General features: G+C 39.6%; 1 protein-coding gene across 4 annotated transcripts in view; it reads right to left on the reverse strand.

Annotated features, from left to right (window-relative positions):
• Positions 1 to 5,682: 5,682 nt before the first annotated feature.
• Positions 5,683 to 17,075, reverse strand: part of LOC145466330 (protein FAN-like) — a 29,785-nt gene continuing 18,392 nt past the window's right edge. For 3 of the 4 annotated variants that reach the window (XM_081450034.1, XM_081450033.1, XM_081450036.1), the window contains 17 exons: positions 16,916 to 17,015; positions 15,993 to 16,119; positions 15,003 to 15,093; positions 13,566 to 13,628; positions 12,776 to 12,834; positions 11,840 to 11,907; positions 11,523 to 11,590; positions 10,808 to 10,869; positions 10,175 to 10,236; positions 9,950 to 10,006; positions 9,554 to 9,577; positions 9,416 to 9,473; positions 9,084 to 9,137; positions 8,391 to 8,429; positions 7,933 to 8,035; positions 7,164 to 7,273; positions 5,683 to 6,944 (listed from right to left, as the gene is read on the reverse strand). In XM_081450034.1, coding sequence (XP_081306160.1) covers positions 6,850 to 6,944; positions 7,164 to 7,273; positions 7,933 to 8,035; positions 8,391 to 8,429; positions 9,084 to 9,137; positions 9,416 to 9,473; positions 9,554 to 9,577; positions 9,950 to 10,006; positions 10,175 to 10,236; positions 10,808 to 10,869; positions 11,523 to 11,590; positions 11,840 to 11,907; positions 12,776 to 12,834; positions 13,566 to 13,628; positions 15,003 to 15,093; positions 15,993 to 16,119; positions 16,916 to 17,015 — 1,240 coding nt within the window. In that variant the 3' untranslated portion in view covers positions 5,683 to 6,849. The remainder of the gene's footprint in view (positions 6,945 to 7,163; positions 7,274 to 7,932; positions 8,036 to 8,390; positions 8,430 to 9,083; positions 9,138 to 9,415; positions 9,474 to 9,553; positions 9,578 to 9,949; positions 10,007 to 10,174; positions 10,237 to 10,807; positions 10,870 to 11,522; positions 11,591 to 11,839; positions 11,908 to 12,775; positions 12,835 to 13,565; positions 13,629 to 15,002; positions 15,094 to 15,992; positions 16,120 to 16,915; positions 17,016 to 17,075) is intronic. The other variant, XM_081450035.1, reaches the window with a different exon arrangement.

Below are 17,075 nucleotides of genomic sequence, written 5' to 3' on the forward strand. Positions count from 1 at the left end.
ACGATGGTTCCTGTTCATGAAAGGCCTAACCAACTTAGTTACAACCTCATAACCCAATCCATAAATGTGCCGACGAACATCATTTTCTTTACCTAGGTAAACATCAAAATTCAAAACATACCCATTGCTTGAGTCAGTTGCCATCCAAACTTTGATTCCATGCTTATTTGGCTTAGCAGCCATGTCTTGTCTAAAGGATTCCCTTGTCCCCTTATAACCGATCACACCCTCATGGATGGAAAGATTCTTGGTTGGTTTGAAATTACTTTGACATTTGTTCAACACAGAGTTTAAAATCGGTCTTATCTTGTAAAGGCGATCAAAACCTGGAGTACCATGACCAGGTTCTCTAGTAGAATCATTAAAATGTAAATAACAACTTATTTCCTGAAATCTATTTTTAGGCATAACCTTTTTAATACCCTGGTTACCAAAAAAACTATCAGAAGACCAATATAAAGCTAGATTGGGAAGGACATTGATGCCCATAATTACATTGATTCCTACAAATGCCTTGATCTCTGCGGGTGTGACAGGAACAAATTTAGCAAGGCGCTGGGGTACATCACAAAGCTTTTGGCGAGCGTAGCGGTTAGTTTCTTCAACAATGAAATCCCATAAATTATCACTTATGAATTCTACAAAGTAATCTAGAGGATTGGGATTAGCAGGTAAGGTAAAAGTTATTCCAGTTGCTGCTTGGAAGTCTGGGACGTGGAAGTCACTCAGCTGTTCTGTCCATTGAGCTTCCTCTTCTTCGTCATCTGTTCCCCCAGGTTCTGGGCCACCGCCATCGTCCTCTAAGCCTACACGATCTACATCACTATCACTATCTTCACTATGTCTACCCTCAAACCCATCAAGGCTTCCTTCATCCCCTGAGTCTTCAATATTCATTGCAAGATCAGGTTCTCTTTCTGCATTCGCAGCCATAGTTTCATTGCAATTTGAATGCATGTGTGAAAACAAATTTTCAGAAACCCCTGGCCTCATGGGGCCCCTCATCACCTGTTAAGAAATGCGCAAAAAAAACGGCAATTTGTCGGCTTGTTACATTTGCTTTTTTATTGAAAACTTTTTTATTGAAACAAAATGAAAAAATTCCCCAGGAATAATGGGGAAAGAGCAGCAGAGGTGGTTTTCACACAGGGAGTTTGAAGCAGCACTGGCGTCAATGGTTTGAAGAAAATAATTACACCCCCATAGCATGCAGAGTCAAGTCAAGCACTTTTGCATTCAAAATAAAGAGGATTTCCCATGATTGCCAATCCAACCCAACCCAATTTCTGGGAGATAGCTGTTGAAAAATATGTAATCTCAGGCAGAAATCAATTTCAATTTGCAGCTCTTGCTGTTGACAGGTATCAAACAGCTTATTTGCATGACTGTCCTAATTTATAATAATTATTATACGTCACTGAGTTACGAAACTATTGGTGCAGATAACAACTCAAAACCATTGCCTAGGCAATATTTCATTTTATTGTAATTTAGGTGTCATTTACATTCTACATAGTTTTTTTTCACACTTCTAAATTGTATTTTAGTTTTTAATTAATTGTTTGTCCACTCTTTTTGTATAATATTTTCATTTGCACACCAATATTTTTTATTCAAGAAATGTATAGACTGATAGCCGAAAGCTTATGTTTTAATTCTTTTCAACCAGAGAACATCTTTTATCACTTCCTTTAAAGAAACCACACATGTTATGCACTTGGCCAAAAAAAAATTACTTACCGTAGCCTCTTGACAGTTGCCACACTTCACTACACGCTGGTGTTCCCTTCCTCTGATGTAGATAAGTTGTTGACACACTCGGCAGATCACAGATGGTTCTGTGTTCATGGACACGGGTGGAGCATACGGTGGAGGCATTTCCGAGTAAGCTGGTGGGGGTGTTCCAGGAACTTGAGGGGGTGGACCTACAACAAACACAAAGAGGAAATAATGATCATCTTGAGCACCACAAATTAGCTCTTTTAGCATAGCAAGAAATGAGGAAATGGAGGGCAGAGAAAACTTTTATATAATCTGATGAGAGAACAATGTTTCCTATATACATTGTCACTGTTCACTTAAAAAGCAATCTGATTGAACAAAGAGCTTTTTTCCTTTCCTCCATTTGACCGGCACTTTGAAGATTTTCTTCTCTCTCATTTAAAACTTAGCTATCAAAGCCACACTGTCAAACTCAGTATCAGTTACAAACATGCATTATAATCCAGATGCAATTTGTTCATTATGTGAACTTTGTCAGATATTTTTTTTTTCTATATTGCACTCATCACAAACCAGTTAACATGTGCATTTGGATAGAATCAGTTTAAATATAGATGGCAAATGGTAACTTTTGTAATTAAATTCAATTTTATCATCTTAACTGGCTCTAAAAACATGTGTAACTGAAGTTTATTGCATACATACATGTTCACTATGCATAAACAGTAGAACTAAGGCATGTTTATTATCATATATCTCGCACTTATGTCCTCAACTCAACATTTTTAAAGTACAGTTTACCTTCTTCTTGTACACCCGGGAACTTTTTTTGAGCACATTATGCCGGTTTTACATAATTTCCTTAGATTGTACTACATGTATTTATGCTTTATTGGGTTGGAAACCATTGCTTTTATTTAAAACATCACCTGACTTTGTTCAGAAGTCATTCTGTATATAGCATCCGTTGTAAATGGTTTAGCATAAAATAGAGATGCTTTGAGATCTCAAAGGTCAACAAACTACAGTGGCTTAGTAGGATAAAGACTTAAAATGTACATCAAAATAAGCTTCAATGGTAATTTTAATTTTACCAAAATACCAAACAGGCCTCACTATCCAAAATAAATAGGATTATATACCCAGGAGGTAACACTTAAAAGTTCAGTTTTTGATAAGCTTAAGCTTATGTACAACTGTACTTTAGCTACAGTACGAATATTTGGTTTCCAGGGAGAATATGGCGGAGCAAATTATCTTAAGAATTTCTTCCATACGAATAACATTCTTTCAATAACTTATAATCATTATCCGTATTCTGTTTTTCTTTTTTTGCCGCAAATTACAAAATGATACAAGGAAGTGATAACCACCAAATCACGAAAGGGAAGCTTCTCGAAGTCAGTCAAGCTTAACATTTCTGAGCACGAAAACATTCGCATCAAAACAAAACCCACAAAACAGAGTTGAAATCGCAAGCTTCTTTCAGAGAGCACTGAGGTAATATATATAAAACTTGATATGTCTATTAGATAGCTTCTTCAATGAAAGGTGTACCAATCTAAAGAACTGTCGGCACGCATTTCGCAACACACTTCGAAAGCAAGGAACGAAATATTTAACAGTCTCAGCAGTTCACTGAAGGTTCTACACTTAGCTGTAAAGTTCACTTACTAGCTATGAATGGAGGAGGAGGTCCTGGATCTACATTTCCTTCTTCTTGCTCTTGCAATAAAGGTGCATTTTCACTTGTATCGGGTTGTACAGTAGCAGATGGCGCCGAAAACCCTAAACTGTCCGCCATTTTGCGTGGAACGGCGTAGCTCGAAACGATGTCATGTGACAATCGCTCCATATACTTGACGTCATCGGCGAAAAACGGAAACACCGAAATGGATGGAAAGGAAAATGAACCTCGTCTCCAGCTCCAGACCAGGGCGCTTTTCCCTTCGATCAAATGAAAGACCCTTCCCATATTTGAAGAGAAAAGCGCTCTGGGTACGAAGTTTGTGGATCTGATGTTATTTTATTAATTTCCTTCCAAAAGTAATAAAACGTTGTTATTAATTTATTTGCAGAATCTAGAAAATCTAGATTCTAGAAAAACACCGCACCACGATCAGTAGGTCGTCATTCATACGTTAATATTTGGAGAAGTATTTGCTTTGTGTGGAGACGCCATGTCGAGATCGGTGCCGCTCAGAGGGGCACAAACATGGTGGCCGTGAAGTAACAGAAGCATCCGTCATTAGACTCACTAGGTAAGTTTTGCTTCTGAAACGATAAGTTATTTCTCTAGAGCCTCGACACATTGAAATTAATATTTCTTCTCCTATAAGATTAGTAGAAACTTTGAAAGCACATCTTTTGACCTACGCGACAGCCTTCTCGAACACAACAACAACAACAACATTTGAATGCCACTGGACGCAAAACTTGGAAAGTCAAACATGCTTTATTACAAGAACTCCGTCGTCAAAACACACTAAAACGTTTACAGTTCTAAAGCGTCAAGTTCAGAGGGGCCTTATATCTGATGAAACTAAAACCTTAGAAAGAAAGGTCATTTTTAATTTTGTAATATGATGACGTCACGAGAACCCGCCAATAAACAGGCATGCATATTTGATTGAGCCTCCCCGTTGGTGCAATGCACATGAAAAGAAGAGGTTTAAATTGTATAAAGATGCACTTGCAGATCTAGGCATAGGAAGCATGCAATCTTGTTGAATAGGATGAGAGGAAATAAAGGAACGAAAAGAATGGTTAGTTAACTGTCTTCTGTTGTCATCTTTGGCTCTCTAAAGGCTGGTTTTCACTAGCGACGGAGTCGTAGTTGGAGTCGTAATCAGAAGCGTAGAGCGGTACGATCTAGTGAAAATCAAACCGACGGAGTCAGAAGCAGAACATTGCATCCGCTTATGACTCCGTCGCTTAGTTCTAGTGAAAACTGTATTGTCGGAGTCGCAAGCAGAAGCAGAAGAATAAACCAACCACAGTGTTTGATTCCGGGCCTTGTGATTGGTTGGTTCTTCCGCTTCTGCTTCCGACTCCGACAATCTAGTTTTCACTGGATCATATAAACGACGGAGTCGTAAACGGAATCGGAAGAAATGGAAACGTTCTGATTCTTCCGACTCCGATTCCGTCGAGCTTGTGACTCCGCTTACGACTCTGATTTTCAATTTTCACTAGGTCGTAAGCACTCTTGACTCCAACTACGATTCCGACTACGAACGCCGTCGCTAGTGAAAACCAGCCTTTTACAAGAACTTGCCGAGAAGACCGCTAATCACATGTCCCACAAAAGGCTAAGTAGTACGGCTAACCCTCTTTGCTCTGAAAAGCACACCGACCCTCTGGTAACTTTCTTCCCAAGGCTTTCTACACGACGATTTTCATTTCGAAAAGTGGAGGATACCCTGGGCGTTTTTTTTTTTTTTTTTTTTTTTAGAATGGGAGAAGGAATATAAGGGAGGGAGGGCATGGTCGCTGGTTATACCGTAGTGGTCCTACTTGCGTTGTTAACTTTTTGCTATTAGAAAAAACAAATTAGTTTACGACGTTCTCTTACTGGATAACGTTATTCAACAGATAAATCACTATCCATGGGCTAGTTGGTAAGCGTTCACACTACCCCGCTTAACCAACTACTCATAGTCATGGTCTTCCTATGATTATTCAGCATTACATATCTTCCTTTTGACCAGCTTGGGTCAGTAATTGTACCTCGAACCGTGATTATTTTAATTCCCGGGTCTCCGTAAATTCCGCACAATCATATCCATGACAGCCGCGAATTGGAAGACTGGCTCATCTCTTCCTATATGACCGGAAAACGCACCTCCTCCAGCCTTCAACTTCGCTAAGCTGACTATAAAGGCTTCTCTCCAGCAATTCACCATTTTGGACATTGGAACGGATTTGACCGTTCAAGGAAATCGTGGAGGGTAAAAAAATAAACTTATCTCCTTGTTCATACACGTTTTAATTATAAAATTTATCTTGGTGTACAAATAAAGTACAATTAGCTACCTTTCACGATGAAAGATAAAGTTACTTTTCACTCCCTTGTAGACCTCCTTTTATTCTATTGCATGGTTACTGAGAAAACTTCAGACAGAGATTTGAGTTTCAATACTCAGAATCATGTCGTTTTCCTTAGCAATAGAACTCTACGTATGGGGGAGACGAACACTAAGAATACTATAACGCCAAAAATGCTGGATATATCTTCTCTGTACTTTAAAAAACCCTGAAATTTCTGACCCAAAAGTAAACTGTTTCCAGAGGAGATTTGAGAATGACAAGGGAGGGCAGAGGTTATGGTCCACGGACCAATGGCAATCATCAGAAAGAAACAGGGGACATTTCTAAAGTACTTAACGTCGCTGAAGGAAGGAATCTATCCTAAATAAATAATATAAAACACCTTTATATCTAAATTGAAAATTGTTGCTTTCTAGCGATAACAATAATATTACAACTATTATTCGCTATATTTACACAGTCGCGAAGTAACGCAACCTGTAACCCATTATATTTCTCCGTTTTTAAGGCCTCTAGCGATCAAAGAAACTAGTGGCAACATATTTACAAAGTAAAATTCTGGCCATGAATCTATACCTTCGAAAACTGAACATATTCTTTCACAATAAATCTGAATGTTCTATGAACTTTCCCTTGTTCAAAACAGGTATGCGTGGCTTCTCTGCAACGAAGCCGACTTGTCCGTGACGAACCTGATCAATAGCCCGAATATCGTTTATTTTATTTTATTTTTTACAACGATGATATGAAACTAGAATATAACCTCTTTCACATAGTATTTTGATTGTTTTAAAGCCATATCTCGTTATTTTTACATCTTAATTAATTCAGTGCGAGTTCTCCTCGACGCAGATTTCTTCAAGATGGCTGCCACATGATTGAACTAAGACAGGAATGACAAACAGGCAACTTCTCTCCTCTGGGATCTCTAACTGCAAGCAGACCCCTCGGCTTTCTTAGTTTCAGCTCTTGTCCCTGGGCCATCCTGGAATCGCTGTTCCATGGGGCACTGGGTTCTGTTCTTGTCACCAGGTTCTCTCCGACTAAGAGGGTGACGATTGTCGATGAAATTTCTTGTTAAACGTGGAGTTTCCACATGATCACCTGACCGTCTTCTCCACCCGTCACCACGGTACAACCATCACTTGATACATCGATGCATCGAATAGCTCCTGTTATAAAGAAGGTGAGATTCAGCCACTGGGCAAGACCGTGTACGGTCTGTTCCCATTTTAGTAACTAAGAAACTCTGCTTTTAAGTCTAATAGGATCAGGGCGCAAAAAAGAGAGGGGCTTGGTGCGAGAAGGTGAACGAACTCTTGTCTTCCCGCAGCACGCTTTGCCCTTATTTTTTCGCTCGCCGTTTTACGCGGGTTTGTGTAAAGTCTTACCTTCGTGAGCCGTAATTCTGCAAACCTCCTGCACATTAATCAGATCCCAGATCTGTAAGTAGCCTGATTCACCGCCTGCAAGTACCATCTGACCATCCCATACAGCACACCTGCCAAATGAAATGATTAATTACTGTAACAGGGCATTATCCAAGACAATCCACTTGTCCTTGAGGGTTTCATTAGGCCTTATTCGAGGCCGAGAATGAATGAAATACGCTGTACTCTTTTTAAAAAAGTATATTTTTAAAGTATATTTTTAAAAACCCGACACAGAATAGCTGTTTCTGATCTCTGATGGAAGCGAGTTCCACGGTTTTCGACAGAAAATCTCCTTTTACGCCCATTTTCTGATTTAAAGACTTACGAGGAAAAGAAATCGCGTACTTTCGAGGGTGCCACATTGTGAAGTGCTTTGTAGTAAAATTTGAAAAATGATAAGCTTTACAATTAACAGGAAGTTTTCACACTTTACTACAAAGCACTTCACAATTTGAACACCCTTGTACGTACAGGAAGCCAGTGAAGAGTTAGACAAAATCGGCGTAATGTTCTCATATTTCCTTGAGAAGGTGATAACAACATATCTTTCTGACTCCATGTTCACGTGAGTGCGCTCTTTTGCGTTTGGACAACCTTGATTCACAGTTGATACGAATAAAAAAATTCTCATAGTGCTTGCACGAAATCTCTGTCAGAGAGATTACACGGCAGAGTTTACACGGCACGGCAGAGATTACACGGCAGAGTTCACACGTGTTTAACACACCTAATTTCCTCCCCGACGTCTTTAGAATACACTTCTGTTCCTGTATGAACATCCAGCACTCTCATGAAGTGGTCAGCACCACAGGAGAGAATCCGCTGTCCATCTGAAAGGTCAGCATTAAACCATTAATTTTTTTAGATGATAAACAGCTCAATAGTCAATTTCGATATATTAAAAATTGTAACATAGCTCGAGGCTTAGGGGAATAAATCAAAAGAACTTCATTATTCAATTCTCATCCTCGATGTGATTTCTTTTGTTTTGTTCCCCTAAGCCTCGGAGCCAAGTTAGAATTTTAATATATCGAAATTGACCTAATATTCAAATAAATATAATCAACCAGGGGAAAATGCAAGATTTTCGGACTCTGGCTCTTTAATTAAAGATTAAGAAACATCTAACGTCTGAACTGTATTAGAGATTTCACATTGGAACTGAGACACTTATGTCTGACTTACCTGGACTGAAAAGAACGGCATTCACCGTCTCTTTATGAACTGAAAAGAACAAAAAATTATTGTCAAAGAAATTACTCGAGCTCTAGTCCTCAAAGTGAAGTCACTTAGAAATAACTGGCTCGTTGTAAAGTTTGAAATGTGTTGCGCTAGGTGAAAGACGTCATAACATTATAAAGCAATGTAATTCTTTGATTGTTCTTGAGGTCGGCACACAACAGGATACATGTTGCGGGGACATAAAGCGGGACATGTTGCAGCGACAGTTTTCCTCGTGTGACATGCCCGTTTATGCGAAAAAGTTCTTGCATAAAATTCAGTTGGATTGAATTCGTCCGTCATGAAGAAGGGACAAAAACGACCCCAGTTTTCAATGTCGCATCGTGTGCACTGCTCTTGCAAACTGTCCCCGCTACAACATAGAAATGAACTAATATCAGAGTTGTGTGTACCAGCTTACGTACTGTCCAGACGTTCTATGCGTACACACGAAGGAGCTTCACGTCCCCGCCGCATGTACCCTAGCGTATAAGGTAAAGTAAATATAAAGTCTGCATACGAGCCAAGACCGGAACTTATCCCGGTTATACCGTGGCATGAAGCGACTAGGAGTATTTCTTGTCCCCTAGTGTGTGGCGACCTTTAATGCCACTGTTTAGACGAGTTGAATGTAAGCGTGGTCAGGCTTTCACTTACTTGGGTGATGACTGATTGCTGTTTGTTGATCGATGTTCCAAAGCATCACAGTTCCTGAGTAGAACAAAAAAATACACCATCAAAACACGTTAAAAAACTCTTCAAGAAGGACGGCAGCGTGAAAAGCCCAAAAAGGGTGCCACGGAGAAAATGGGCAAGATGGCAAATGTTAGCAAAACAGAGTTACAGAACGTTCAGGATGCTGGCTAACGGAACACAGAAATAAATATTAAAATATTTATTTCTGTGTTCAGTTAGCCAGCATCCTGAACGTTCTGTAACTCTGTTTTAAAAATGCTTTTGATATTATCACCAGTTGTACAGACACTTACCATCCATAGTCCCTGTCACCACTAGCGTGTTTGTAGGATCGAGGTCTACAGAATTCACCTGGAAATACAATCACAGATGAAACATGAATACAAGAGAATAAAGCAATACACTAAAAATTTACATGTACGGTACTTTACCTCAGTGTCATGCTCGAGCTCAGCCTGGAAAGAAAAGACAACAAAAACAAATTGTAAACAAGATGCAAAGTGAGAATAGATCAACAACTGAGCCACTCACATGATTTTAATTCACGTTGGACACATTTTCAAAATTGCCTATTTAGCAGCCTTTTCCCATCGCCCTCACTTTTTTGTGGGAGTGGGGTGGGGGGTTGGGGGGGGGGGGGGCGAGCTACACTGTTATTGGGATTTGGTAACAGCCATGAAATTTTACCCACTACTTTATGAGGGTCACAACTTTACAGTAGTTTAGTTAGCTAGATAAAGATACTGGAACATTAATGAAAATACATGCAATCGTGTTTCATATTATTTTTTCTGACCAATTAACGAGTAACCAGGAAGCAACTTTACCAGGATTTCAGGCGGAGAGGGTTTCTTGCCGTCTGGTTCAGGAAAAAACTTCCAAACCTTCAAGTGAATTAGACAAAACACACTCACAGTCATGAAAACGGGAAAAGGTATAAAGCCTTTTAAGAAATCGACTCTGTTCAAAGAAGTTAACCACTTTGTACAAGAATATATCATCGAAAGACGAGAAAACGATACGGTTGTCTCCAAATATATATTTAAGCTTACCTTTACCGTTGAATCCCACGAAGCAGTAACTAGGATGCCATCATTCCAACACAAACATGAAACTAAAATGCAAATACAACACAAACTCGTTTCTTTATTATACCTGTTGTAAAGCGCTATTGATCTCTTTTATTGTAAAGAGCGCTATATATAAAAGAAATTAATCATTATTAATCATTATTTTAAAATACCAGAAGAAGTAACTTTAAATAGTAAAAAACTCTCATTAATCATTTGCTATCATAATTATAATACAATAATTGTTGGAAGACACTTGTCAAGTAAATATTTGTTTGTTTTTCTTCTACCCTTATTTTACCACAGTTGTGCAACGCGCTCTAATTATCAGGGCCAATCATGCGACTTTCCCGTGCTTGCTCCCGAATAAATGCCTTCCTGCGTTTGCCACCGGTTTTATGTTTCCTGCGCTTTTGTCCAGGTACGCCTTTTCCTGCGCTTTTCTCCAGGTTACATGTTTTCGCACGCTTTTCTCTCGTTTGCATGTCACCCACTTTCGCCGGCGGCTGCTTTTTTCCCATAGTTGCCGCCGGTCACACGCTTCCCAACACTTTGATTTGCTCTGTGATTATTTTAGTTTTTCTCTAATTACTTTGACCAATGACAAACACTTACTTGCATCATCATGCCCCGCTTTGGTGTCTACAACCCTCCCATACTCCACAGAATAAATGTATCTGCAAGAAAAGAAAAATAGTCTAAATCATTTATTCAACTCCAAATTCTGTTGTGCTTGGCCAGATTTTGTCTGCACTCTAGTACCCAACACCAGCGGTCGGGAAACGAGCGACCCTAGAAAGGTCCGGTTGAATTACGCATGCCTAGCTTACAAACATGTGGCTCAATCGAGTCGCTAGTGTTTCACTTCCGCTTATTTTCATTTTCGCTAAACCAATCAAACTCGAGCCTGCAACGGAACTCTCGAGAGTCGCTCGTTTCGTCAAGCTTGCGCAGTAAGGAACGAAAGACTCGAGGAACGAAAGCGGCTTGTCCGAAACTCTGATATACAAACAGTCATAAATTCTAGACGTCATAAATTCTCAACACTCATAATTCTAGACGTCCATCAAAAAGACAAGAATGCAGCACCCTACAAATACACACTGCTTTCTTGGTAACCAGTTGTATTTTATAAAACCAAGTTTACAGCTACTGAAGACGTTTTAGAGCAAGACCATTTACTCAGGGGGAAGCGCTACCAATCTCACTAACAAAACGTACAGATTGCGTACATGGGCGCCACGCAAAGGATCTTAAGTCAGCAGTTTTGAAAATTAACGGTTCCCGAAATAAACGAGCGGGAAGAGAGGAACTTAGGAACAGTACTCACATTTTGTTGTCCCAAGATCCAACTATGATCGTTTTTGAGTCTGGCATAATGGCACAAGACGAAAGGGCCTGTTGAAAGAAAGTATACAATGCACATGATGAAACCGGGGACTTGCTTCCGTGTTCTAGGGGTCTGGTTTTGAAATGATCCCAGCATTAAGCCAGTAGACAGTATTCAGTTTATAAATTAAAGTTAGTCTCCAACGTTTGCCACAACATCAGTAAAACTGTCTTGTTTATACAGAGCATGTTCAGGTTTGCGGGTTGATATAGCGAGGTCGCAAAAAAAAAACTCAAATTTGTGCGCTAAAAACTTACCATAGAGGACAGATTGATTCCTCTCACTTGCTGTCTAGTTTCTATCGAGTACATCTTCAGTTGTGTATCTGAGGAACGAGAGAAACAATGTCTTGGAATAAAATACCGTTCTATAGCAACGGCAGCAGCTGCAATGTTTCATTAAATCATTGTCTGACCATCTAATGTTCACTGATAAATGAATGACGTGGCGTCACGCTGATCACACTTGTTATCGTGACAAGCGAGGTAAATGCAAGACCGCATTGGCATAAACAGTATTTATTGTTTACGCGCCTTATGAGCTTTCAGAACTTTCCCTGCACTTTTGACCGTCTACATGCTCGTGTAAAAGGGCGGGAAAAGGTACGCACGCTTCACAGATGCCCACGCCGCTTTCCATTCAACCACAACAACCGAAAATTTCGAAATGAGGACAAATGATATAGAAATTTCCCAGGGAAGTTTCCACAAAATACGGACATTGTTGTATTTCCAAAAAGCGATGCATCCAACCGAAATTCCTGAATAGAGGCCAAGTCACATGGAACGGAAATTCCCAGTAAGAAATTTCCAAAAATTTCGATTTATCTCGCAAGGTTGTCCTCTTTCCGGAAATTCCGGAAAATACTGTTCCATTGGAAATTTTCGGAAATTCGAACAAGAATTTTTTATGGAATGGAAAGTGCCCCTAAGCTAACAAAACTCTCCTATCCGTGGAGAAGGTAACCACACTCCACATGTCAAATCACGATGAATTAATTTTTTGTGTACCTGAGTTGGTTCCTAAATTTTTTCGCGTGTGTTAACGCTTCCACACCTTCTTGCCTCAAGTCCTGATTAGCTTGCAAGAATTTTTACCGTCAAGTAATTGTTTCTCTCATGACATTGCTTAAAATTCGTACCAGTCGTTAGATTCTAACCGCGTTGTTATATGTACTGTGGAAGGTCTTATACCTTGTGAAACGGAAAAGACGTTCTTGCAATCCTTTGATAGTCTCACTGATGTTACAGTGCTGTAAAGAGATCACAAAAATCGCGAGAACAACAGATTTAAGTGTCAACGTTGCTCTTAAAAGACCATAAAAGCACAGCAATAAATATTAAAACAACACAGCTTAGGAAATTACACGGTAATTAACTAGATTGTCGCGGGATTACTGAGGTTTTCAAGAAACCGCCCTCCCCGTCCCGGGGCAAAAGAGTGACGCTAAGAAAAGGAACCGTCACTCTTCAGTAAAAGGTCTAAAGAAAAGAGAATTAAAGCCGCCGAAGAAATAGAAACTGACCGATTGTAACACGCAAAGGAAAGACTCCATATAGAATACCATGCAGTAACTGTTCTATCCAAAAGGAGGTTTGTTACAAGAGTAGACATGTTAACAAAGGATATGAGAATGTTGGGGTGTTTTAAAGAATGCAAGGTTTGGCCGTGGCTTGTTAAGTTAAGATAAGCTCGAAATTTAAAGGACTGTCCATGAAAACAAACCAATTTAAAGACCAAAGTTATTCTTTAACTGTTTAAAAATCCTCCAAAATGCGACTATAACTGCAAGTATTTTAAGTGGTAGTTGGTTCATGTAGAGTTCGAAGGTTTTAACACTAGTTTTTCAAAAGAACATTTTAGGATGAATTAAAGTCTGTTTAAATTCATAATTTACATGTAACATTAACAACACTGAGTCTGACGGAATGTGTTTTAGTTCATGCATTACTTGATTGTACGTAATTTCTTGAATGTAGTTACCTTCTGTGCTGCGTGAGTTGACTGTTGGTTATATTGACATTCACAGAACAAGACGAAGCATCCCTACACATGACACATGAGGTTAACATACATACAGTGTCCGTGATTCACGTCACCACAACAATCGGGGGAATAATTATTGCTGAGCCCGCGATTTTCGTCAGACGTTGCCAAGCAACATAACCCATAATGCATCATGCTGACGTTTGGGGCACTCACGAGTGCGCGGTCTTTCTTTCTTTCTTTATTCATTTAGTTTCGTTTATAGCAATCAAAAGACAAGATTTAATAAAACGGCACTTGATCCCCCCGGAAAAGCATCGAAAATATATTTTACGCTTTGTCTCACTTTAAACTCATTTAATGTTTTTAATGACTGTGTTTTTGCTTTTCACTGCCTTAATCATATAAGTTTATTTCAATAGCAATCGTATTTTTGAGATCGATCAACATTTGATATAGAGTTAAAATCAAAACGTTTAGAAACTATGAACGGAGGTTACGCGCGACAATTCAAGGCAAATGTTTACAAATAAAAAAATATAGAAAAGTACTAGTGTTAAGGTTGCGGAGATTATTCGTTTTTTAACGGTTGCCTACATTCACAATTTGAAGTTGACATGATTTTATGCCAAAGCAAGAGGGAAAACGCTCATAGGAGAGAAACAAAGATATCATGCAGTTATACAGTTCATAAAAATCTTCCCAAAGCCTGAAGTAAAGCTCGTAAAATTAGAGCTAAGATTTAATGCTGCATGCACATAAGATGAAAGAAAAGGGTTGCTAAGAATGTTTAAATGTCAGATTTACAAGGAAGCAGGTCATAAGAATAAAGACTCGGAAGGACCAGATCAACTAAGGAAAGACGTGTTGGCCCAGAATGAAATTCTCCAAAAGAGAGGACAGAAAATGTATAGAAACCAGAAGGGAGAGTTTAGATTTTGTACTACACTACGATCATCAGTTGAGTAAGACGCGACGGTAGTTTGGTAACCAGGTTTTAACATTTAAATCGTGTTGTTGTCACGGGAAACTGACTTCGTTTCCAGAGGCAACTTGTTGGTCTTTGACGTCATTGGCAGCAAAGCGCGCAAAATTGCAGGCGACGATATTGTTACCATTGGAAAGGAAGAAAGTTGTCCGAGGTAACACCGTAGTTTTCGGGGCAAACCTTCGTCACCAAAACTCCGTCGCGCCTTACTCATCTGATAATCGTAGTACCTTGTATTAATCACGCAATCTTTCGACGAATGCGTGACGAACAGAAAGAGCGTTAGCCTATCCAGAGTTTTCGGAATTCATAATTTCCTCCCGACATCTCACAAAAATTAAGGACCATACAGACAATCATCGGGTTCACTTCCACGCATGCAAGAGAAATCTAAATGTTAATTAACATTTCATATTTGTCTAAGGGAGTTACAAAACTAGTCTTACTCTTTGTGCAGTTTGTGACACGTGGTCTGTTGTAGTTTGTCCATGTTGGTCCACTGTGAATGGTTTTGGCTGAACACTTCATCAAAATCAACTGAAATATCAAGCGGATTTATCTGGTTTTCTCTCACTCTCAAATACCATTCAAGGAACTTCATTTACAGTGAACTCTCTCTAAACGCTGGTTTTCACTGACAAAGGAGTCGTGATCGGAGTCAGATGAGAAGCGTAGAGAGATATGATATATTCTAGTGAAAATCAGACCGACAAAGTCGGAAGCAGAATATCGATTCTGCTTATGACTCCGTCGCTTATGACCTAGTGAAAACTACATTGTCGGAGTCGCAAGCAGAACACCGATTCTACTCAAGACTCCGCCGCTTATGATCTAGCGAAAACCAGATAGCCGGAGTCGAAAACAGAAGCCGAAGCCACTTCTGCTTTTGGCTCCGACAATCTAGTTTTCACTGGATCATAAGCGACGGAGTCTTAAGCGGAATCGGAAGAAAATAGAAACGTTCTATCTCTTCCGACTCCGATTCAGTCGAGTTTATGACTCCGCTTACGACTCCGATTTTCCATTTTCACTAGGTCGTTCAAGTGTTCTTACGATTCCGACCACAAACCAGCGTTAAGACGGACATTCACGTTCATTTTAAAGACAACCAAGTGAAATTCAGCCAGCTGTAAATCCGCATTACATACCAGTTATTCAACGCTTTCGAGTGGTATACCATGAAATAACCCACGAGTCAATTCTTATTTTCTCGGTACATACAATAGGCTTTATGCGACTGTGCACACCAAGAAAATACAAGCGACAAGTGGAATATTGAAGCCGAGCACAAGGAGGTCGTGAAAGTAACTAGGAAAAAGATCTTTACCAATACATGCAAACTACGGTTAACTGAAAGTTAAGTAAACCTTTTGGGTTAATTTTCTTCGAAAGCGCCATCAGTGACATATGATCAATGATTCGTGGTGTTAACCTACCATTAACTTTGATGACTGGTACATTGCTTGCACTCTGCGTGTCTGGTTCAGTGGGACTCTCTCCATTCAGTACACTGCTGCTGATGGGTGTGGGGTTGTTGCTGGAGTTAGGGCTCGTTCCAGTTACCTTTCGATAAACAACATGTGAACCCATTCAATCTCAAGCTCAAAATAAAGATTCTCCTAACAGATTTCACTTTTTCTCTTGCAACTTGGAGGAGAGAATTTGAGGAGCCAGTAGAACAGTGTCTCATAAATAGTGATTTTTTTTTTTACTTTCATGTCTTCTCGAGGGATTTCTTCGTAACTCTGAGGCGCCGTCCACCCTACGCCGGAGGAATTTGAAAACGGAGCTTTATTCCTACGGTTAGGCCTTCCGTCAACACTAATCCGTCACGAAAACAAGGCGGAGCTTTTCGAAAACGCTCTTCAAACCGGAGGAATTTGAGAACGCCGGCTTTGCGTTTTAGTGTGGACGGAAAACATTTTGAAAACGGAGCTTTTCGAAAACGATGACGTCACGATAATCACGTGATTTTCCTGACCGAGGTTTCCTCAAACACAAATCCAAAATGACCATTGATTGTTGCGTTTTCAAATTTCACCGACGTAGTGTGGACGGAAAAAATTTGATACGTTTTCAGAGTGAAACATCCGTTTTCAAATCCCTCCGGCATAGTGCGGACGGGGTCTAAGTTTATTTCCGTAATTTTATTCTATTGTATTATTATTTATCACACTTTATTTTAGAATTTTTAGCGCCTTCTTCAGTCATCAGTTCACCCGTTGAAGACTGCAGTTTACGCGGTCAAAAGTTCGTGTTTTAAAATGGTTTTCAGTAAGCCAGAGACCGTTTTTAAATTTTATTAAAATGTCAAATTGCGGTAACAATAATGATTTAAATAAATAGCAGTTTTCTTTACCAGTTTCTGTGGATGCGGGTTTGTAAACAGCTGTTTAGGAGTTTGTCCAAATTCCAGGATCTGCGCTTCTAAAGAAGCTCGCTCATTTGGGTCCTCAATCCTGGCACATGGAAGAAAACAGAAGTTTGTTCAACAATAAACTCGCTAACAAACCAGCAAA

This window comes from Orbicella franksi, chromosome 13 (assembly GCF_964199315.1).
Source record: "Orbicella franksi chromosome 13, jaOrbFran1.1, whole genome shotgun sequence".
Classification (NCBI taxonomy): Eukaryota; Metazoa; Cnidaria; class Anthozoa; order Scleractinia; family Merulinidae; genus Orbicella; species Orbicella franksi.